Source organism: Excalfactoria chinensis, chromosome 1, assembly GCF_039878825.1.
Source record: "Excalfactoria chinensis isolate bCotChi1 chromosome 1, bCotChi1.hap2, whole genome shotgun sequence".
NCBI lineage: Eukaryota > Metazoa > Chordata > Aves > Galliformes > Phasianidae > Excalfactoria > Excalfactoria chinensis.
In genome coordinates this window covers 162,303,478-162,328,116 of record NC_092825.1, presented here as the reverse complement: position 1 = coordinate 162,328,116, position 24,639 = coordinate 162,303,478, and the positions used below count along the sequence as shown (strand labels likewise).

General features: G+C 33.2%; 1 protein-coding gene across 7 annotated transcripts in view; it reads left to right on the top strand.

The window, feature by feature from the left end:
* The window catches only part of NBEA (neurobeachin), a 449,426-nt gene that overhangs the window by 112,798 nt on the left and 311,989 nt on the right, over nucleotides 1-24,639 (top strand). For all 7 annotated transcript variants that reach the window (XM_072361559.1, XM_072361556.1, XM_072361557.1 and 4 more), the window contains exons 11-24: nucleotides 441-549; nucleotides 2,916-3,068; nucleotides 3,681-3,849; nucleotides 7,452-7,531; nucleotides 8,306-8,368; nucleotides 8,477-8,574; nucleotides 9,425-9,517; nucleotides 12,461-12,569; nucleotides 16,742-16,823; nucleotides 17,070-17,193; nucleotides 17,539-17,731; nucleotides 17,933-18,952; nucleotides 22,024-22,241; nucleotides 23,395-23,548. In XM_072361559.1, coding sequence (XP_072217660.1) covers nucleotides 441-549; nucleotides 2,916-3,068; nucleotides 3,681-3,849; nucleotides 7,452-7,531; nucleotides 8,306-8,368; nucleotides 8,477-8,574; nucleotides 9,425-9,517; nucleotides 12,461-12,569; nucleotides 16,742-16,823; nucleotides 17,070-17,193; nucleotides 17,539-17,731; nucleotides 17,933-18,952; nucleotides 22,024-22,241; nucleotides 23,395-23,548 — 2,665 coding nt within the window. The remainder of the gene's footprint in view (nucleotides 1-440; nucleotides 550-2,915; nucleotides 3,069-3,680; nucleotides 3,850-7,451; nucleotides 7,532-8,305; nucleotides 8,369-8,476; nucleotides 8,575-9,424; nucleotides 9,518-12,460; nucleotides 12,570-16,741; nucleotides 16,824-17,069; nucleotides 17,194-17,538; nucleotides 17,732-17,932; nucleotides 18,953-22,023; nucleotides 22,242-23,394; nucleotides 23,549-24,639) is intronic.

Here is a 24,639-nt window from a genome sequence, read left to right as displayed (position 1 = left end):
CTGTCAGGCAGGCTGCCCAGGGAGGTTATGGAGCCACTGTCCATGGAGGTGTTCAGGAAACGTTTAGATGTTGTACTGAGCGATGTGGTTTACTAGGAAATATTGGTGATGGGTGGATCGTGGGACAAGGTGATCATAGAAATCTTTTGCAACCTTGATGATTCTGTGGTCAAATAAGGAGAGCTGGAAAAATGATTTTTCCACTTCCATCTACTTGGATACGAACTCAGTGGTAGGAGCGGGATTTCTACTATTGCAATACATAAACAACCAATGGAGAAATTTGTCAACAGGAAATATAACATTTGAATTCTTTTGAGGGCTTGTTCATCACCTTAAGCCTATTTCTGTTAATTTAATATGTAGTTAATATTGAGAGTGTAACAAACTGTTTTTTTTCTGTATTTGTGACATGAAAATTGCTTGTTCTTTACATGCAGTGCCACCCTATTGGCTTTCTTGGTTGAGCTTCTTAAGAGTTCAGTAGCAATGCAAGAACAGATGCTTGGTGGAAAAGGCTTTCTAGTCATTGGCTACCTCCTTGAAAAGGTATGGGCATTCTTTGGTTTTGTTCTTAGTTTTTCTCCTGTCTTTTTTTCAGTCACTTGGTTGAAAGGACTAGCGTATCTGTGTTATAATATATATATATATTTTAATTACAATACTTCTAAGTTGTCTACAGGAGTCTTTTCATCTTCTTTGTCTTCTTATATCCCAGTATTCAAATAAATGATACTCTGGAGTTGATTCTGTTTGTCTAATTAATGCTTTTTCTTTACCTCTCTTTGTGAATCACTTCAAATTTATTTTCCTTTGTGCTTTTCCACTCATTGTCCCTCAACACATCCTTTGGGAAAGTTACATTGTTACTAGTTTATACATGCATATCACAGACATGCCATAATTTAGGTTTACATTTCTTTTGGCATTTGTGTGTTAATAAAAATTAAATTAATACTCTGCAGCTTAGTTCTGAAATTGATAAAATAGTTGATTAGCCTTTTGAAGAAGGGAAGCTGTAATATAATTTTTGGTTATGGAAGAAACAATTCAGAGGGGCATTTTCTTTGCTTTTTTGTTTTCAGACACGAGGAACAGTTATCACAAAGCCGAGGTTTGTTTCAGATGCTTGATGACCATTATGTGCCTCCTGTCCAAAACCATTACAGTGTTCTGTTATTATAATTAACTACAGCTGACAAGGATTTAAGATGGCTAAGGCAGTAACATTTACAGTTGAATCTTATGGCTGTGATGTTCTTGAATGACTCCAACAGTATTTCGGGCCAACATGTGATTGATATAGTAACAAGAGGGAGTCACTATTAGGGTTTTGTGTTGTCTGATGATTAAATTATTATAATCTTGAATTTTAAAAAGCATACTGAATTTTGAAGACCAGTCATAATTTCTCTCATTATGCTTCTTATTTTATTGTCACCTAGGAAAACATATCCTTACACTAGAAAGAACTTATTGTCATTAAAGTTTTATATGAAAGATTATTCTCTATACTTCCATTGTTTCTATACTAAATAAGCATTAAAAGATTATCTTGAAAATAACGCTGGTTTACAAGTACAATTATAATCAATTTAGGATGCTGTACATGAAATTTAAAAGTAAAAAGTTTGAGTCTTTATAGTGTTCTAATAGACACATGCTGATATTTTAAATTTTGGAAAGCTATAATCCAGGCTGTTGCTTTACTTCAATATATATAATATACATCAGCAAACAAAGGTCATGTGAATATTTTTAGGATTTTGTTTGATTTCTGTTACACTGCAGGCCAGTTTCTGCTATTTTTTGATGTTGTTGTCATCGTCGTTAGTTTTTAATGCTATATTTTCCTTAGTTGAGGTTTTTCAAAAAGATGTATTTTCTCATTATGTGCTTATTTTCAGTTGTCACACATAGCAACAAAATGTCCTTTTATTTCCTAGTTGTGCTCCATTTTGTTATTTGTGAATTGTCTGTTGTTCATTTGTATGTGATCAAATACTTCATAAAGGAGGACACACAGCTATATATTTTTTTCTGTAATGAACATCAAAATAACCTTTTGGTTCTTATTAGCTTCAGACTGTTTATTGTGATTTGTGGTGTACAAACAGGGAAACTCAGTATCCAGGCTGAACTATTATTACTGACAAATGGACTTCTAATCTAAAAATAACAAATCTGCGTGTTCTCAGGCTGTATTTATGGTATTAAAAGTAAATGGAACATTTTGTAAGGAAAGCAAATAGAAGGATTTGGGGCATTTTTTTCTTATTGGTTCCTTTTGTTTGCTTGGTACATAAGAAATTTCTGAAAGTCTCTCTTCTGTGTCTGCAAAGGAGCAGATCTCAACAGCAATTCCATGGCATAGCTACGAAGCTGAATGACTCTCCTGCAGTTTGAGTATACTTTGAACCCAAATACTTAAGTTGAACAATAACAAGTCTGCTAGTAACATATTTTGCACGTTGATAAACTCAATTTCAGTAAGACTCAAAAACTGACTGAAAAAGTACTAAGGTATTCAGACACAGTTCTCAAGGCATTCTTTTGTGGGATGTAGAATGCTGACTGGACTGTGGTAAAACAAAAAAAAACAACAACAAACAAACAAACAAACAAAAAAAAGAAAATAGAACAAGGATTTATTCAGCGTTATTGACTGATGTTTTGCAAAATGTAGTCCTTAGAAAGACCGTAAGTTTTATTAGAAAGCTTAAGTTGTTGATGTTTGCTTCCTTTCTTATCCAGTGAAATAAAAACATATTGAGGTTGCATGTATTTTGTAGAGATGAGACTGCTGAAAATATCCTTTGATATTTCTTTTGTAAATATATTGACAAAGAATTTATATGTTTTTTTTGTTTTGTTTTGTTTTGTTTTTTAATTCCTCTTTTTAATTTTTTTCCCAGTCATCTAGAGTTCATATAACCAGAGCAGTTCTGGAACAATTTTTATCATTTGCAAAATATTTGGATGGATTGTCTCATGGAGCACCTCTGCTGAAGCAATTATGTGATCACATCCTTTTTAATCCCGCTATCTGGATACATACCCCCGCAAAGGTAGTTCTACATTTGAAGTATGTTATGACTCTTCATACACTGAAGTGAAATAGTTATGTTCTTTTATGCTACACTACATATATATATATATATATATACACACACACACACACACACATATTGTGTGTGTGTGTGTGCATGTATATCTTTTCAACCTGAAAGCACTGTAATAGCAAAGATATTTTTGATCATGAAGTTTATCCCTTGCTTAACTATATTCTCCAGTGCCTTTTATACATTTGCAAAAGCAGTTAAATTCTTGCTTAAGGCTCTGGCTACTTGTATAAAAAAGTAAAGTAAAATTCAGTGGTTGCATGGTTGTCTTACACATTAAGCATCCAAAAGACTAGGTAATAAAAAAAAGAAACAAAAATCAACACATTTATCAGTATGTAAATAATGGAATCATATATAATTTTTCTTGGAAGGAGTCTCTGGAGGTCATTCCAGGTGACAGACATTCCAGTTTCTGCCCTCATTTTTAATAAGTCATATATATAAAGTCATTTATAATACTTTTGTATTGTTTTCAATCATATCCAAAGTAATTCCCAGTGAAGCTTTGAAGTCTTTTAATACTTAACTTATGTGGATAACTCTTTCATTCCTCAGGTGCAACTGTCTTTGTATACCTACTTGTCTGCTGAATTCATTGGAACTGCTACAATCTATAACACTATACGCAGAGTAGGAACAGTCCTGCAGTTAATGCACACACTGAAATACTACTACTGGGTGGTTAATCCTGCTGATAGCAGTGGCATTACTCCTAAAGGGTTAGGTAAGTACAAAGCATGAGAAAGAAATTATGTGCATTTCCTCCATAGGAAATGATGTAAATTTGTCTAAGACCTACATACAAGGTAATCTGGCAGAAAAACAGCTATCAACAACTCTTATAAGTGAGTTGCTGACACCCTTTCCTATGTTTATAGGTATTCCCAAAAGATTTTTACTGTGGTCTTCACAGTTATGTGGAACTACATCAGAAAACAAAGAAAAAATAACTGTGTTGAAGAAAAAATATTTACTTTATCTCATAACAACTTTTTTTTTTTTTGTTATTTAAATATGATAATGTTTTTTTGTTATTGTTAAGTGGCCTTTGGAAACAGAGTGGAAACTTCTAGTTCTCTCTTTTGAGATCTCTAAAGCTGTATTTTCAGTTCAGTAGTATTTTTTCTCTTCCCTTATAAAACAGATTGATTTAACTTTGTTTATAGCCATGTGCTTGATCTAACTCAGGAAGTATTAAAAGATATCAACAACCAAATACGATAATACATGCAGGCTAAATGCTGCATGTAACAGATGCATATTAACCAAAGCATCAAATCATTCTAATCCTATGCTCTCCAACTATAATGTCATTACATTTAGCACACTACTTGTGTAAAGAAGGGAGGATTTGGCAGAAAATCTCCAAAAAATTAATTGATGTGAGAACCTTATTAATTATCTTTTTCTTTAACCATTATGGTCATGTTGTGAAATTGAATAACTGGGAGATGCTGTAGTGCTTTCACGCATCCAAATACTTAAGAATCTAAATATGTGTAAGCTATCGTCTAATTCTCTGATTATGTCAGCTGCATTCATAGCTATATGAAAAATTGGGGTGGGAGGGGAGGTTAAATAAAAATGTAAGAAACAATGCTTATCCTAGATTAAGCATCCTTATCAGTATTGAAGCTGTTACTTCTGAGTCTCACAGGAACAGCTGCTTGTGAATATAGTTAGTCTAAGATAAGAACTGTTCCTTCCATTTTTATTTATTCACCAAAAAAATAGGAACTGGGACTTCATTTATAGTTATCTCATAATAAAATATTAGACTAACTGTACTCGTCATACAGTTACTAAAATTTGCTTAAAAAATACCTAGAAATGGCAGGCTGTAATCAGCAGGGCTAGAGAGTTTTTTGAGTTGAAGAGCATTTGCTGACTCCTTTGAGTTCATTGAAGGTTAGAAGCTGGTCTTGTGTAAGTATGGTGTAGATGTCTGAAATTAAGATTAGATGAATCCTACCATAGGGCTGAGTCAGTTCTGTCTCAACCATTCCAAAGATTACCTATTCAGCTGAGGGTTACCCTGCAGTACTGCCTGGGTACAGCTTTATCACCAGACAAGTTAACCACCTCTTAACTCAGAGAGGAGTTATTATGTTAATGAGTTTATAGCAACTACACTGAGATTACAATTGCACTGTTAAGTGACCATCTCCTGAGAGGTGAATTTTCCAGATGTAAGCCATGTTTACTTCTAGACAGTGAACAGGAAGATGTTTCAACTACTTTGAGATTGCGAATTTGATAATATTATCTTCTCGCTGTCACTATCATTCTTTTTTGTCTTTTAATTGAAGAGTTCCTATAGTTCTGTATCATGATTCTATTAGCTAACAACACTTCATGAATGTTTTGCATATTCCAGACTTCCCTGTGGCTGGGCTTTCTCTTTTTGGAAACTATACAACATTACTTTCTGCAGAAGATTTGTTATTCTGTTTTGCCTAGATCTGCCTCTCTGCAGTTAGCTGTATTTATTTTATTTTATTTTATTTTATTTTGAGTATTTGTAAGTGTAATGTCAACTGTGTAGCCAGAAAAATATATAAATTATGTATTCTTTAAAATCTGAACAGAAGATATGGAATACAAAGAGCTCAAAATTAGGGTGGAAAAATGAATCAGTTATCCTGAAGTTAGCATACAAATGGATGTTTTACTTCCCTCTGTTTATGTCTGTTTCTTATATATTTTAAGGGAATAGTACACTCATTTATGTCAGTTTGAGTCTAGAGATATCTTCTGTTACTCTAAGGATACAACCAAATAGCTCCCTGAAAGGTAATCAGATAGTGCAGATTGCTGCTTGTTTGTTGTAGCAGTACAACAAAAATCATAATTACTAAGGCCTGCATAGTGCAGTTGGGAAAGCATTCAATAAGTGGTGAGGCAATGTACATTTTTAACATATATTTTTAGCCACTACATCTGTTGTTTTTTTTTTTTTTGTTTGTTTGTTTGTTTGTTTTTTTTGAGTTAGACTTACAGGAAATATTGCCTTTTATTTTCAAATTACATCTTTTTTCTTTCTTCCTTATCCTCTTCCCTGTTGTTTAAACTTCAGAAAGTCTTACGTATTTCATACAACTACAAGAATGTATTTTGACATATTTCTCATCTAAAAATGGGCATAATTGTATTGAGTAGAAGCTTGTTGGCTTATCAGGAAAGGTGATCAGTGAGGTGGTACTGTATCAGCAAATTCAGCATAGCTACAGCGTTTTGTCCATGTGAATCAGCAGTAGGACTTCTTGCTATTATATTACAGGTAGCAGGTGGTTTGATAATTTGCAAGCAAATGACTGTGGAAATATAATTGCCAGTGTGATGGGTTGCTGAATTTGATTTCTTATTAACATAATTTCATATTAGTTGTCTTGTCCAACTCATATTAATTACTTTCATCAATTGATAAAATTATTGAAAACTTCTCAAATGTTTAATTGCCTGGATATTAAATTACGTTTCTTCACCAGACATTCTTTTGACATTAGCTGCAATCTGACAACGTTTTGCAGTTCTGGTGGATTCAAGGTGTTAATCTTAGAATACTATAAATAGAAGAAGCTGTAGATTAGATTACCTAATGCTTTTCCTTTACATCTCTCTGTTTTCAGCAATTCATAGCTTCCCCAACTTTAGTAATTCAGAAAATTTAACTATTCCAGAATTTTGATTTTATTAGATTGCATGCAGCTACTGCACAACCTATTCTCTGCAAGTTTATCTTTTTTTAAAAGCTAAACAGAAGTTTGTACATGCAAAAATCTTTTCAAAATGCATATATTAAATATTGAAAGGATCAGTGGATTTGAGAAGGTGCGAATACTATCTGTGACAGCCAAAAAAAAAAAAAAAATTAGACATGCTTTTGTCACTTTAATCATTGGATGTGTTTATAGGTTCTTGTGCTCTTTAACATCTTTTAAATAAATAAAACATTTCTGAACTTAAAAAAAAATATATTGCTGACTTAATTTTTTTAAGGTTTTGTAAATTTCAAAAAAAAAACAAAAGAAAACAAAACACCAAAATAGAGTCTATGGGGATATTTATGACTTCAAAAAACCTTTGCTAGAATTGTTTAACAGCTGCATGGTATTCTCTGAAAACAACAGTGGGCTGAGAGTGGTACAGCAGTAATGAGTAAACAAAAAAAAAAATTCTGATGTAGCTCATGTGCTTCCTGCTATAAATAAATACATAAAGAATCTAAAAGCAGGAAATGATTTAATGACTCATTGTGACATGGAATAAGGAGGTATCTGTTTTTTTTTTTTTTTGATATGTACCAATTTACTTTTTGTATTCCAGATGGTCCTCGACCCTCACAGAAAGAAATCATATCACTAAGAGCATTCATGCTTCTGTTTCTGAAACAACTCATATTGAAGGTAAAATAGACTATTCCAGATGGAAATCTTTGAGACTGTTCTAAAGGTTCTTTCTATTTAATAATAAGCTCTTCCCAAGTAGTAAATATGTACTATCTATCAGGTATTATATCTGTTTCTGGTTAATTTTAAATTTAATGCACATACTAACAATAAAGATAAGGGTAGCAAGTCCATAGACTATTTCTTATAAACCTCACCAAACTAAAATATATATATTTTATTAAAAGTACTTCCAGAAGTAGTACATAATACTAGACAACTGTCCAGTTTACTTGATTGATACTAGAAAGATCAAAGGAAAAGTTTGTGGAAGTTGTTAATTACACTTATTGGTTTTTAGGTCCTACTGCTGCATGAAAAGTTCATGGCTCTTCCTTCCTCTTTCTCTATGTTGCAGATGGTCTTTGAGTTATAATCTACCATTTGAGACTTGTCTGGAAAACAGTATTTTCTGCCCTAGCTTATTCTTACAGTTTTTTCTGGTTGTGTGTCAGGGCTTGGAGGAGTGATAACAGTAGACGATATCATCTGAGGGCCTTCACTTTAAGAGTTTTTTTTGTAGCAGGAATAGAAGGCTTTACTTCAGGCTATTTTGTACTGCCAATGTGATAAGGAAAAGAATGGGAACAAAATAGAATAGCTCTTTGAATTTAAATAGTAATTTTGTAGGATTATTTGACTCAGGCCAAGTTTTTCTTAATCTAAGCATTAAAGAATGAATTTTCGCTGAAAAAAAAATATATATATATATATCCCATCTCATTCTTTCAGGATCGAGGTGTGAAAGAAGATGAACTGCAGAGCATATTAAATTACTTGCTAACAATGCACGAGGTACATTTCTGTAATTACATATCCTTCACTGTAATCAATTGTACAATCTCTATGAGAAGCCTGCTGTTGAGGTTAGTTTGTAGAATAACATTCATGCTTGTCATACAGGATGAAAATATTCATGATGTGCTGCAGCTGCTGGTGGCACTAATGTCTGAACATCCAGCATCCATGATACCTGCCTTTGATCAGAGAAATGGGATACGGTAAGACAGTGAAGTGAGAAAATATTTTAAAAGCAGTTTCAGTATCATCACTCCCCAGATTACTATTTTTTCCCAATATCACACATGATGATCTTTCAAGAATTTTAGTTATTCAAGCTATAACTTCAAAAATAGACTGTTTTGATATCTCTGATGCAGAAGTTTTCCTCTTGAGGTTATCACTATCATATTTGAAGGTAAATGAACTGCTGTACTTGCTTCTTAATCTCAAATAGAATATGTAATTAACATGAAGCATCAAAAAGCCATGTGTCTATCTCCAAACTATTTTGAATACTCTATCTTTGAATGCTCTTCACAATCTGGGGCGAAGAAGAGGAAGATGAGAAAGATATGTAAAACTTCATGCGACTACTTGTATTTAAAATTATTTGAAATTGTATTGCAAAATGAAACAAAACTACCAGGAATACTCACAGTGCTCACAGTTAGGACACTTTTTTTCTGTTTATTTTTCTATAGCAGAAATAGCAAAACAAGCAAACAAGTTACTTTTTGTTGTCTGTAGCATCCAGGTACTCCCAAGATGTGACTGTGTTCCAGTTTTTTCCTTTTGTCTTGAGCCATTTTATTTTTCTGCTATAGAAATATTAGCTTTTGCTTTCTTTTATAAAGCACTGAGCTGAATGAAAATACACCTTGGCTCTGACCCAAAGAATTCATGATCTAATTCTTATGTTGTGCCTGTTGTTTTCAGTATATCCTTTCATTCTGTGTAAATGGCTGAGTTTATTATTATTTCATAACCTCAGTATAAAATATTACTGTTCAGTGAAAAACAAGTTGTAGGTGAGGCGTTCAAAGTATTGACTTTGTTTTCCTTTTTTAGAGTAATTTATAAACTGCTGGCCTCCAAAAGTGAGAGTATATGGGTGCAAGCTTTGAAAGTCCTTGGATATTTTCTCAAACACTTGGGTCACAAGTAAGTGTAATCTTAAAATTATTGTAGTATTGTATGTAAGTTCACAGTATGTGTCCTTTTGTCATAACTACCTTAATTAATTTGGTAGTCTTTAGAAATAAAATTGATGCGTTTTTTATTTAATAATGTGCAGTTGATGTGTTTATACATTGGGAAAAAACAAGTTAACTTGTTCTTATAATGCCATCTGAAATGTTAGAGTGACTATCTGCCAAATGTATGATATACTGAAAATTAAACCTTAAAATTATTTAAAAACATTTTCTAAAAGTACATTTTAAAAAAATTATATGTTCAGTTAAGGGTAATAGGAAACGTGACTGTCATCAAAAATTTGCTACTGAGATTTTCAGTGTTATTGTAATAAATGTGTCAGGACAGTACTTTTAAATGTAGCTTCATACTGATGGGAAAGATGAAATGGAATATGTTATTCCAGTGGGAAATGTTCAGAAAAGAAAGTAAACAAAATAAGTAAATGATCAATAAAAAAAAGCACATAAGAACATGCGTCTGCACCAAAGGAAGGAAAAATAGTCACATTTAAAATGAGCCAGTGTCACAAAATAAGTGTACTTATTCTCATTTTTCCTCATTTGGTGATAAGAAAAACTTAAAAAATAGACGGTACTGTGTAATCTGGGGCTGCTCACTTTCTCCATTGTATTAAAATATTTTATAGTGTGTGATGGAAATTAGCAGTGTTCTTCACACTAGACTTCATCATGTAAAACCATAGAAGGAAAAGAAGCTTTGAGGCCAGCCAGAGCTCAGTATTGCTAGACACACTCGTTTCAGCAAGATCAATAAAGTATGACACCATAATTGACAGATGGTTAACTGAGAACACACTCACAAATGGAATTTTCTTTTGGGATTTTGCAAGCCAAGTAGTGTTCTGGGAACTGATAAAGCAAATTCATAGACCACTCAAGAATCTCAAAGGACTTTTTAACATTACTTACTGAAAATCATTCAAATTCATTGGAGGTGGATTAAGTAAAGTACATCAGATGAAGATTTGATTTGAGGCCTTTTTCCCTATGAGTACATTTATTTAATTCATTTGTTACATATCTAGCAAACTAGAGTTTAAGTTAAATAAGGTATTTTTCATTGAAATCCATTTGTATTTTCTGCATCTTCCAAGATATCTTTTGAATATTCTGCTACTTTCATTTAGGAAAAAAGACAAACAAACAACACAACCTCTGGGTTATTGGTAAATCTTAACTTTATAGTTGACTTTAGCATGTAAAAATCCCCCCATTTTCATAACTCACCGCAAATGCCTGTGAGATGTGCCTATTTGTGCACACACGCACATCTTCATGTGCTTGGCTATATAAAACTGTGGTCAAATACAAGAAATTCTAAGAAATTATAAAAATGTTAACTACATAAAATTATAAACTACTTATAAATTTGTTTCATATTACAGGAAACGGGCATTCTGTTGCGATTCTATTTTAATATGCCAAAGCATAATTGCATGAAGAGATGTTTTAATTCATGAAACCTGCAACAATGTTAGTAACCGATGTGTAGATGAAAAAACAATTACCATTCATAGATATGCTGTGCAGATTAAGCTGTAGAGTGGAAAGAATTGATTACCTGGAGAAGTGACTAGTGTGTGCTGGGAGATTAGTTAAATTACTTGATTTTTCTTTGTGATCTGAACTTTTCCTACTTCATCACTGGAAAAAGTTATAGTCATTTACTTGCTGTTTTGTTTTTTGTTTTTGTTTTTGTTTTTTTAATCTACATATTTAAATCTTCCTAAAACAGAGTTATATGTCCTTTTACATTTATAATATTCTATTTGAAAATATATGTAATCTCAAATACAGCAAAACATTGATACATAACATATTAGCCTGTGCTATATATGCTGTTTATCATGTATGCTGTTTATTATGTTTTATATAATGATTAGATATACCTGTTCTGAAATGTCTTCCATGCTCTACCTTGTGGCTCGCAAGACTGAATATGTGTAGTTTTTCTTACAACCTGATCTACTTGTAAGTTTCCTTGTTCATTGCAGGGCAGTTGGACTTGATGACCTTTAAAGGTCCCTTCCAAGTCAAATGATTCTGTGATAACTCTCCTTTTAGTGCGCAGAAAAATATACATTGTTATAAGATGGTGCCACTTTCTTTTATGGATATTTCAAAATTATAGTATATAGTATAGTATAGTATAGTATAGTATAGTATAGTATAGTATAGTATAGTATAGTATAGTATAGTATAGTATAGTATTTCTTTCAAAAGTTCTAGAACAAGTCAGTGTAATTTAAGCCTATGGTACTATGATCAGTAATCAGGAAAAGGGACTTTGTTAGCTTTTGAATGAACAATGGAGAAATTTCACTTCATTTTGTTTTATATTGTTGTAATGCTTTCACATGTATTACTAATTAATCTGAATAATTGTTTTTATTTTGTATTTCTTATAGTAGTAGATAAATATAATGATGAAATATGCAGTAAGTATTCTATTTATGATGCTGTGTCTCATTAAGCAGTACTATTTTTTAGAGACAGATGAAATTCACTCATGTGAGCAGCTTTTTTTTCAACTTTTTAAGATGGCATTTTTTCTTGGTCCTGACTGTAAAATTCACCTCAAACACTTGGAATTTCATACTTTTTTAGGATTATGGTGTATGAGAATTCTGTGCCTTTTTTTTTTAACACAAACACACATCTAAATACACAATTGCTTGCTGAGAACCTTGGTGTATTACTGCAATAGTATCTGTATATTGCTGTAATAGCATTCATATTGGGAAAGAAATTATGTTTGATTCATAATATTTATGGAATAACTGGTTATATAACTCTTCAGTACAACATGAAAATATTTAGCTTTCGTGCTTTTGCATTTACTTTAATATCTTAGACATAGCTGGCATATTTTTATTTTCTCTTCCAGACGAAAGGTTGAAATCATGCATACTCACAGTCTTTTCACACTTCTTGGAGAAAGGTTGATGCTGCATACGAACACAGTGACCGTTACAACGTATAATACACTTTATGAGGTACAAATTATTAAACATACAGATTTTAATCTCTATGGTAAAATTTATGGCTTAATTGAATTTTTATACAACCTTTTAATACTTCGTGCTTTGAAATATCCTGATTTTTTTTGAGAAAATTTTAGATAGAAATTTTAACAAAGATCACTTTGGCTCAGAATTTTGCCACGCTCAGCTAAACATGAGTTAGCAGTGTGTCCAGGTGGCCAAGAAAGCCAATGGTATCCTGGCTTGTATCATAAATAGGGTTGCCAGCAGGAGCAGGGAAGTGATTATCCCTCTGTACTCAGCTCTGTTGAGGCTGCACCTCTATTATTGTGTTCAGTTTTGAGACCCTCACTATGAGACAAACACTGAGGCCCTGGAGCATGTCCAGAGAAGGGTAGCAAAGCTGGCTGGAGCATAAGTCTTATGAGGACTGGCTGAGGGAGCTCCGATTGGTGCTTACAGTGAGAGCGGGCTTGGTCTCTTCTCACTGATGATGGGTGGCAGGATGAGGGGAAACAGCCTCAAGCTGCACCAGGGTAAGCTTAGGTTGGATGTCATGAAAGACTTCTTAACAGAAAGGCTAGTTAAGCACTGGAATAGGCAGCCCAGGGAGGCAGTTGAGTCACTGTCCCTGGATGTGTTTTAAAAACCATTTGGATGTTGTGCTCAGATACATGATTTAGTGGAGGGTTGTTTGTGTAGTTTGGTTGGGTTGTGGTTGGACCTCTTTAAGGACTTTTCTAACCTGAGTGATTCTACGATTCTATGATTGTTCTGTCTGGAGAAGAACCTGCCAGAAGAACATGCCAGAACCCCCACCTCTCCCCTTATTAAAAAAAAAAAAAAAGGGACCAGAGACCTGGAGCTGCTCTTCTGAGCTAGAACTTCTTTCTTTTGAAAAGTGCAAGTGTTTTTCAACTAATAATGCTAGTAGTAAAATGATAGCTGGAAAAAGTCAGATGCTTTCTGGGAAGAGTAAATGTGACTTATAAGCATTAAAATGTCTACAAGCCTCTCACAGAGACATGAGTTCTAATGGTGAACTGTTTAGCTTATATGTTATTATTCCAAAACCATTTCTGTATGCCTTCAAATGCATGCTGTCAAACCTTCAATTCTTTTTCTTAAAATGATAACTTAGTAATTGCAAAGATTCTATTCTGAGGATTTTTTCACTTTGGAAAAAGTGGTTTTTCTTTGTGTTTTTTTGCTTTGTTTTGTTTTGTTTTGTTTTTTCATTCAGACACAGTAAGATGCAGTGGATACTGAGGATTGGTTCCTGAAAAGATGGAATACTGTAGGAGTACTTGATGAAAAGCTTGTGTTTAGAGTTCTGAATCTGCGTCATGTAGAAAAGTTTCTGCTATGTTTGTAAATTCTTGAACATCATCTGTTTACCAATGACATACTCATAAGTCTATGTATTTTTTGTTGAATGTATCTGATGACTTCACTGGCTTAGTAAGCTTACTCTATGCAGCTTGACAACTTGAGTCTCTCTGGATGTTCTTCCAACATCTGTCATGATGGCCTCTTACCTTCCGCCAGTTTCTAGAAGATCATCTTGTCCTTAGGAAACCAATTAAAAAAGCATTCATCTCCATCTTCTTTCCTACGATGTTTCACCTATCATCTTCAGAAGTAGCACAGCCCTCTTTTTAATGTTGTCATGTGTGTGATTTTATATCTGCAGCTGATTTACAAGATACAATCTTCGGACTTCTTGAAATCCGAACAGATAGAGCAAGGATAATCCTGTCAAATCTTGGTCCAGCAGTCCTATGACAAATTCAAACAATTTGTTTTGTAAAAAGTATTCGAACAGATGACACCATAAATTTCATAGTGAAAAGATCTAAATGTGTTCTTACCAAGTTTACTGAACCTGTCTTCGTGAAGGAATTGAGCCCCAAATTGTATATCCTCCAAATTCCCAGTTAGGCTGTTAATATGTAAATCATTGACTTACTTCCATGTTAATATTAGGTTTTACACAATATAATCTATAGGTAATATGCTATTATGTTGGATTTTCCAGATGTGGTTAAAAGAAAATAACGAAAACCAAATACAAAAAAAAAAAAAAAAAAAAAAAAAAAAAGAGTATATATGGAAAAGTAATATCTTTAAACTTACTATCTTAACAGTCTTCATACATGAACCTGCTCAGTTGAGAATATTGAGATGGAATAGTTAAATTGCTGTACCTCACTGTCACTTGAAAAAGCAATTTTCTGCTCTGAGTTTAAGGGACTAAGAGAAGGAACTCTATAAAAGCAGTACCTAAATTCCTTCAGTTCATGTATACAAATATTTGTCTTGAATCTTATGATTTTTGAGCATACTATTAAACCTTACTGACTCTTAATATCATTTTTCACTCATACTTTGATATCACATAATTTAATAAATTTCCACACAGTTGTTTTCAATTTGTAGGTGGCAGTTTAAAGTTCTTTGAGAACTGGGAAGATGTGTGAGTGACTAATTGTAACTCAAATTCACTTCAAAACTTAAGTTTTCAGTTATGTTAGCTTGTAATTAGGGCAGAGCCACGGGATCACAGCAGTACAACAGATTTACCCATGGATTGTTGCAGTTATTTTAAATATTCTATCGCAAGCAAGAATTTGCATTCTATAATAAACATCAATATGTAAAAACTCACTCAAAGGTACTGTGTTTAGTTTGGTTTAGTTTTAGTTTAGGTATTAGTTTGATTATTGATTAATGAATGAGCTAAGGGTATGTCTCAAAATAAATATGAATTACTAGTGAAATGATTTAATCACATGATTTGTTTTTATTTAGTTGCTTAAATATATTTCTTGAAAATCCAGCATTAATACCATTAAACATTTAGCTCTTGAAAGCAGAGTTGGATATGTAGAACCAGTGACAGGTAGCCTAGGTTAAATTCTCACTCAAGGCACGGCTAACTTTAATGTTTTATGCTGTTGCTCAGCGTACTCCCCAGGCAAATTTTGACTCTTGCCTCTTCCTTATTTCTGGAATTCTCATTCCATTCCTGAGAATTCCTAATTTTGAAATTTCTTAATGCAGCATTAAAATCTCAACTGCAGTTTTCTGAAGGGTGATGAGTATATGCAAACTCTTTCAGAATCTTACCACAGGTTTACAAAATTAAATCCACTTTAGTTTATTATTATCATTTATTGCTGCTGCAGAGACAATATATCTGTTCTGTTTTCAGTTCTTGGAAAAAATTATGTTTGTTTTGAGGGTGATAATGGGAGGGTTGATTGTTGGTTTGGGTTTATCTCACATTCAATATATACACAGAGTATCTTAAGTAAACAAATGGAAACTTTTTAATGAAATACTCTTGCATTTTTAACATGTCCCACCGTTAATGGATCTTAAACCTGACTAAGTTATTGATTTCACCAGCTTTCTGGTTAAACAACATTAAGTCAGTTTCTGCAGATGAAATTTATAGGGAAGCTATTATTGGTTCACAGCAAAATTTAATCAATCAATTTCACTTTTACTGCTGGTTGTGAAAACTTCTGTAATCTTTGTTTAGTAGAAAACATTTTCCTAGAGATTTTCTTAAATATAGCTGATGTATTTATTCAACACCTGTGTTGCAGTTCATATATTAGAATCACTGTACACATTTGATGTGTCTTTGAACTGAGACAAATAAAGTGATTTTGCTTACTGTAACAAATACATACCTGTAGTCCAAATAACAGTAAGTACAATCTGACCACAGCTATTCTGTTAATAAGAATTACTTAATTAGGAATTTACAAGCAAAAACATTCTACCATTTTTATCTCCAGTGGTCAGGTGTTAAAGGCTTCAAGGAGCTAGAAATTTTGTTGAGATGAAGGCAAAGTTTGAGCATTGGAATAGGATCTTAGGCAGTTCTCTTCTCATTGCTAATATGTTTTGTCCTTTTATGAGAAATAACATTTCAAGTCAAACATGAAGCACATCGATTACATTTTTCATAATGTATCTCTTTAAAACAAATTGAATATTTACTGAGCTGTCTAAAATATCAGCTTGATTATATTCTTGAAGAACAAAAACATTTTCCCAAGATTTATTATGTGAAGTTATGATGTGGCTATGATAAATGGTGACCATAAAAAATAATGATAAGAAGACAAGCTGTAGCATTTAATTAAAAATGATAATCTTCTGTGTTTTAGATTTTGACGGAACAAGTATGCACTCAAGTTGTTCATAAACCCCATCCAGAACCAGATTCTACAGTGAAAATACAAAATCCAAGTAAGAACTATATAATATTTTTGTACAATAAATATATTACCTAGCTACTTTATGTTCTTTGAAAGGATGTGACCCTGGAAGCACAAATCATTAATTAGCATCTATCAAGTGTGTTTGGGTTTTAGTTAGTGTTTACATTAATTGCTGAAACTTAATTTCAGTTAATTTTGTGTTATTTTACTTTACTTTTCTTTTAAAACAAATGTTTATAAAATGTGTTATTGTAACTAATTTCTTCTTTCAAAGTGATTCTTAAGGTGGTGGCAACACTGTTAAAAAACTCCACACCAAGTGCAGAGTTGATGGAAGTTCGACGTTTATTCTTGTCTGATATGATAAAACTCTTTAGCAATAGCCGTGAAAACAGAAGGTAGGTCACTGCGGACAGTATTTTCTCATCTTTCACTTGTGGGTAATAGCAATCTGTTGTATTGTACGTAAGGTTGTATACTCTACAGTTTAAATGGAATCTATAAAAACAAATGTAATATGTCTGTGGTAACTTTTCCTTATCCCACAAATAGTATTTGGTTATTCTTTTAAGAACATAATCTAAATTTTTATTGACCCTGATGTATTTTCTATGTTTCCTCTTACCATTGGAATTATTTTTAGAGTATATGCACCATGTTACATTTCTCTTGTTTTAACCATCATTATATTAAAATAAAGAAGCTTTCTTTGGATGTATTTTGACCTAATTATTTCACTTTAGATGTTTACTTCAGTGTTCAGTGTGGCAGGACTGGATGTTTTCTCTGGGATACATTAACCCTAAGAATTCTGAAGAGCAGAAGATCACAGAGATGGTTTACAACATATTCCGTATTCTCTTGTATCATGCAATAAAATATGAATGGGGAGGCTGGAGAGTGTGGGTGGATACTCTTTCTATAGCTCATTCCAAGGTAAGAAACGACTGGATGTTTTAATATACTGGTAACTCCCTCACAGGGACTAGTAATGTATTAAAATAACATTTAAAGTGATTTGCTGCCATCTGGTGGCTATGTCCATACATGTCAAGGTGGCATTTGTTAAGATTCTTGTTATTTTTTGTCCGATGTGATACAGCATATATTCATCCACATAATTTCTTCTTTCTTAAGGTCACATATGAGGCTCATAAGGAGTACCTAGCAAAAATGTATGAAGAGTATCAAAGGCAAGAGGAAGAAAACATAAAAAAGGGGAAGAAGGGTAATGTAAGCACTATCTCAGGTCTTTCATCTCAGACAACAGGAGCAAAAGGTGGAATGGAAATCCGAGAGATAGAAGACCTTTCACAAAGCCAAAGTCCAGAAAGTGAAACAGATTACCCTGTCAGTACTGATACGAGGGACTTGCTCATGGCTACAAAGGTGTCTGATGATGTACTTGGAAGTGCTGAGAGACCAGGAGGAGGAGTGCATGTAGAAGTTCATGACCTTTTAGTTGATATAAAAGCTGAAAAGGTAGAAGCTACTGAAGTAAAACTTGATGATATGGATTTATCACCAGAGACTCTAGTAACTGGAGAAAATGGTGCACTTGTAGAAGTTGAATCACTTCTAGATAATGTATATAGTGCTGCTGTTGAGAAGCTCCAAAACAATGTTCATGGAAGTGTAGGTATTATTAAGAAGAATGAGGAAAAAGATAACGGTCCATTAATAACTCTGGCTGATGAGAAAGACGAACCTTCTACTAACAGTACCTCATTTCTCTTTGACAAAATACCTAGTCAAGAGGAGAAACTTCTACCTGAACTTTCAAGTAATCATATTTCTATTCCTAATGTGCAAGACACACAGATGCATCTTGGTGTAAATGATGATTTGGGATTACTTGCACATATGACGGGTAGTGTAGATATAACATGTACTTCAAGTATAATAGAGGACAAGGAGTTCAAGATTCACACGACTTCAGATGGAATGAATAGTATTTCTGAGAGGGAGCTGGCTTCATCATCTAAAGGATTAGAATATGCTGAAATGACTGCCACAACTCTTGAGACAGAATCTTCTGGTAGCAAAACTGTACCTAATGTTGATGCAGGAAGTATAATATCAGATACAGAAAGATCTGATGATGGTAAAGAAGCAGGAAAGGAGATACGGAAGATCCAGACCACTACCACAACCCAGGTAACTTTCAAGAGCTGTAGCTATGTACGTCTCATATAACCACTCTTCTTTACTTCTGAATATGTTGTTCGAGGGCTGAGAGATTTTTGAAGTATATTTCCTGCGTAATATGAAAGATGTCTATCCTGAAAGCCAGTTCACTTTGAAAATTTCTTACCTTTTACAGATGTAAAAATTTTTTATACAGATGTATACAAAATAACTGTTGTGGTTGCACGTGCTTTAATTATTAAAATAATACTAATAATGAAATAAAAAAAGAATTAGAATTGGTGATAGACAATAAGAAGTAATCAAAGATTGGTTTTGAGAATGTTATTGACTGAAAAAAATTATTATCTTAACAAATTAGCTGTCTTACTATAATGTCCATAATGCACAGCACTATTTTTCTTCTGGGCTTTCTTTAGGCCTCCTGAAACTGTGGAACAGCCATTACAAAAACTTCTTTGCTTGGTGCTGTATAGTATGTAACATATAATCACAAAGAGTTTCAGAGTTGCTCTAAAACTTATTACTGGTTACTCTGACTAGTGAGTTCTAAAATCTTTCTCCTCTCAGTCTCTCTTCTATAGAAATAACTTTTCTTCTGAACAGGAGAGCAGATAGAACTCAAAACTTTCCCTGGGTAGCAATTATAAGAAAAGCAGAGAGTTATCCTGAAAGCATTTTTCAGAATTATGAAATTCCTCATCACATCAGGAAGAGAATATGAAGCATCATGTAGATGCTTCTATGTTTGGAAATATTCTGTGTAATAAAGAACAAGTCCTGAAAATTCTTGATACGAAGATTGATAGGGAGTTGTTTGTTGTGGTGAAGTTCAGACTGTTAATAACATTCTAACTGATAAATGTGAGAGAATGGAGAACAAGAAATAGAAGTGGATAGTTTTTATTCTGAAATGTTTTTGCTTTTTTTTAATTTTTATTACAGAGTAAAAAGTAACTGAAAGCATTATTAAGATGTCTTTAATGATTTCATACTACTATCAAACATTCTGTTTGTGGAACCTTATGACTGTTCTGTCCTTTAGCCTCTTCAATGAATTCTGCGTACTATATTTGAATTATAAGAAGTCCTCAAGCCTATAGCTATATGTAATGATTAAAATTATATGTAAATCATAACGAACTTTTATAAAGACATTGTAAGATAGGAAAATGGAAATGTTTTCTAAATGCTTCGCTCTTTCATTGACAGAAAATTCCTGACAGATCATTTGGATTTGCAGATTGTGTATAAACTGAGTACACTTCCAAAGCACAACTCTAAAACTTATTTACCTCCCTTGATTCTCCATTTGTTACTTAAATTGCATTTGTTTCCCACCAAAATCCTTGCTAAACTACAATGAATTTGTTTAAGCAAATAATATCTCTTTTAAATAGTTTTCTCAAAAAAAAGTTATTAACAGTGTAATCATCGCTGAAAACACTGCTTGGTTTCTTTTTAAGACTGGCCAAGTAGATAGTTGGTTTTCACTGTAGTTTGAGCTCCACACATCAAAGATACTGTTGCAAGTACAGCATTATTGACTTGATAAAAAGCTATTCTGTTCTGGTATAATTATGATTCCATTATAGCAAGTGACATGAAAAATGCATGTAGTTGTACTCAAAAGGGAACAAGTGGTATGAGAATGGCTATGCTAACTTAAACTTTTCTAAAAATATATCTACAATCAGTTCCCCATCTTATCAAAAAGTAGCAAGAGTGTCTTATTCAAATGAAGTGAAGGGAGGCAAAAAAATACACAACAAACTAGAGATGGGATCTCATGCATATTTCAAAAAATATTTAATGCTTTTATCAACGATAGAATCATAGAATCATATAATTGCTCAAGTTGGAAAAGACCTTAAAGATCACCAGGTGCAACTACAACCAAACCATGCTACCCTAACTAACAACCCTCTTCTAAATCATGTCCCTGAGCACCACATCCAAGTGGTTTTTAAACACATCCAGGGATGGTGACTCAACCACCTCCCTGAGCAGCCAATTCCAGTGCTTAACAACCCTTTCTTTACTTTTTTTCTCCTGATATCCAACCTAAACTTACCCTGATGCAACTACAGTCCATTTCCTCTCATCCTGTCACTTGTCACCAGTGAGAGGAGACCAAACCTTCTCTCGGTGTAAGCACCTTTCAGGTATTTGAAGAGAGCAATAAGGTCTCCCCTCAGCCTCCTTTTCCTCAGACTAAACACCCTCAGTTTCTTCATTCAAACTGCATGTAGGTCAAATGTCAAAGAAAATAAAATAAACTTCCTCCTGTGATCTAAGCTATAAAACAATAAAAATAGAATTGAAAGCATACTGTGAAAAATAATTCAAAGTATTCAATTATTAGTTAATTCTAAAAAAAAAAAAAAGAAAGAAAATAGTTAGTTAAAGATCGTTCTTAAGATAAAGAACAGAACATAGAAGTGACCACAACGATATTGTTCCTAATAAGTCAACCTGAATGTAGGAAACAAAAGTTATAAAATCCACATCTTCTACCTGTTGGGAGAATCTAAAGAATGTTCAACTATTAGCAAAATATTACAAAATCGTCAAAAATATGTTTTAAGAGTAGATGTTATTCTCTAATTATTCTGCTAAAAATACCAGATGAATAAACTGGTCTTAGAAAAAGATGTATTGTATGCATTTAAGTACACTGGTATCTTGGAGCCGCCACTGTGTAGTTTGTTCATGTTTTGAGTCAAATATTCAGGGAAAATTGTGCTAGCTGCATAAAATAACAGTTGTTTCATATGACTGTGTTTGTAACTGCTGACCTTGTACATGCTCTAGTTGGTCTTTTCTGTGATATTTCAAGTGAAGAATGTGAATAAAAAACAACATCAGTGAGTAGCTGAAAGGAAGGCAAGCCATGGCAGTGCAGTGCTGATTGATTTGGAATAGCAGCTTTAGTGAATGATAGTACCTATGCTGCTTTATCAGTATCTGCTGTTGTATGGGCTTGAGTTCAGCACTAGTCCATCCTTTCTCAAAGTCTGTGATCTATTCAGAAACATTACAGAAACATAACATGAGTTCTGAACTTCTTGTTAATATAGGCAGTACAAGGTCGATCTGTCACCCAGCAAGACCGGGATTTACGTGTTGACTTGGGATTTAGAGGGATGCCAATGACAGAAGAGCAGCGGCGACAGTTTAGTCCAGGTCCACGCACAACTATGTTTCGTATTCCAGAGTTTAAATGGTCTCCCATGCACCAGCGTCTCCTGACAGACTTGCTTTTTGCACTAGAAACAGATGTACATGTGTGGAGAAGGTAGATGATTGCTTCTTGTTTAAATCCTGTTTTATGTTTCTGTCAACAAGGGAAAATTAGATGTGTCATAGAATGGATGTTACTATGATAATGGGAAAGGATAGAGTTGGCTTAATCTTAAGTGCTCTACTATATCTTTTATCTTCTCTTTTCACTCCTTCATACATTATAACATCTCTTTATCATGGGTTCAGTATCCATTTTCTTCAGAGATTGTGTAATTCATATACACCTGACTAAACTGAGCTGCTGTCTCAGCAAATGTTTAGCACTAGAGGTTCTCTACCTGGAAATCTTATAAATGAAAGCTCTGTCCTATAAATTTTTCCTAGGGATCACCTTTTGTAGTTGATAATTTTATTTTACATGCCAGCTTCTAGTTGTAGTTAGTTATTGTGGCTATATTACTTCTAATGACAACAATATGATTTTCTAGCTTTCACACACTTTATCAGACACTTGTTGCCAGTGCCCTTAAGTTGCCCTTAAGTATGGTAGACACTGTATAATCTCATTTGCAGAACAGAATAATTCATTTTCAGAAAACTTTATTTGTATCAAAGGACCTATTTATATTGTATTTAGTTTCTAGTTTGATTAACTGTTCTGTGGCAGTCATTAGGGAATAAGCACTTGAATTTGATTTTTTTATAAAATATTTTTCAGCAGGTTTCTTCAATCAGTGACACTCTAATAGATTAGCCTTTTGAAATTACAGTTTAGAAAAAAAGTCATGACCAAAACTCCTGCCTAACTTCATTAGGTATTCTCAGGGCTACTTTAGGTGGCACTGGTATGAAATGTTGAATTCTGTTAATCAGCTGAATAGTAACCTTCACACTGAAGAAATAATCATGTTGCTTTCATTAGTACTGCTTCTGAATGAAAATATTCTGTTATGGGAATAAACAATTTTGAGCCGTTCTTCTCAACTGTGCATTTGAAACAAATCATAGCGTGAAATTAGGAACCATTCAGTTTGTCCACTAGACTAGTCCTGTTTATATTTTTGACAATTTGCATGGAAAATCATGTAGGTAAGGATCTCCTTTGATAACAGAGAAACTTTGGTGTTCTGATAATAAGTCTGACTGAACTTTCTTTCTAATTATTTGGTTTTAATCTATCCTTTTTTGTGTGTATGTTCTTGCAGTCACTCCACGAAGTCAGTGATGGACTTTGTCAATAGCAATGAAAATATTATTTTTGTACACAACACAATACACCTCATTTCCCAGATGGTAGACAATATTATTATTGCTTGTGGAGGAATTTTACCATTGCTGTCTGCAGCCACATCCCCAACTGTAAGTACAATATTTCCACCTAGTGGTCATATTAAAAATCATTGTTAGTAGTATAAACTACTGTTTGCAGCTGGATTTATTTCTTTAGGGAATCCTCTCCACTATCCACTAATTCCTTTCTAAATAAACAAACAAATAAATAAATAAATTGAAGTTTATATTTGAATCTTTTAAGCTTCAATACATGCAGTGTTTATAGTTTCTATCATAATTTTCACTTGCAATGTTAATAAGGGAAGTAGTACTAAGTAAGAATATTAATATTTCATATGTTTTTAATATTTTATTTGAAAGAGAAGACCATTATTACCATGGTTACAAATCATGGCTATTCTAAGAAAATTACACACTTCATGATTGTTAGTCATTGATATTCATAAACCTGTATTGCATGGCCACCATATTTGCATGCCAAATGACACTAGAAATCACCCCCTACCTTTTCTTTACTTCTTCTTTTAATAGGTACCAACCTTGTAAGTTTTCCTTTTTCTTTGAATCTTGTCTTAAAATAGTGATGTTTCTATCCACTGTTATGTTCTAAGTTCTTAGGTGATCACAGCTCAGGCAGGTAGAGTAGCCTTATAAAATGTTTCACAAAAGATGGAAATATATACATATAATTATATATTGTATTATTGTCAGCAGTGATACAGTATTTGAATGTGATGTCATGTTTGTGCATATAATATAAGCCACCATCTCTTTCATACTAAACATGTTACCTGAACATCCTATATCCATTTGCAGCTAGTATCAGTCTTTGAAAGGGGAGAAAATGAAGCACAGGAGGAACAAAGAGGTTTCTGTGATGTGGTTAGTAAGCTGCCAATGTAATTTTGTAACACCAGCTTAATCTCTTGTTATAGTCATTCAGCAACAGAGATTATTTTGCCTCTCATATTATTTCTAGTTAGTTAACAAAAACAAACAAACAAAAAATGTTTTGCACTATTTTATTGAAAAATATGATTGTATTTACTAGCAACTGAGTAAACACCAATGTGATTTTCAAAGGCTAAATGCTATTTCTGCACAATTTTCATTTTTAACTAGGTAATTACTGGCTATTATCAAAACACAAGACTCAC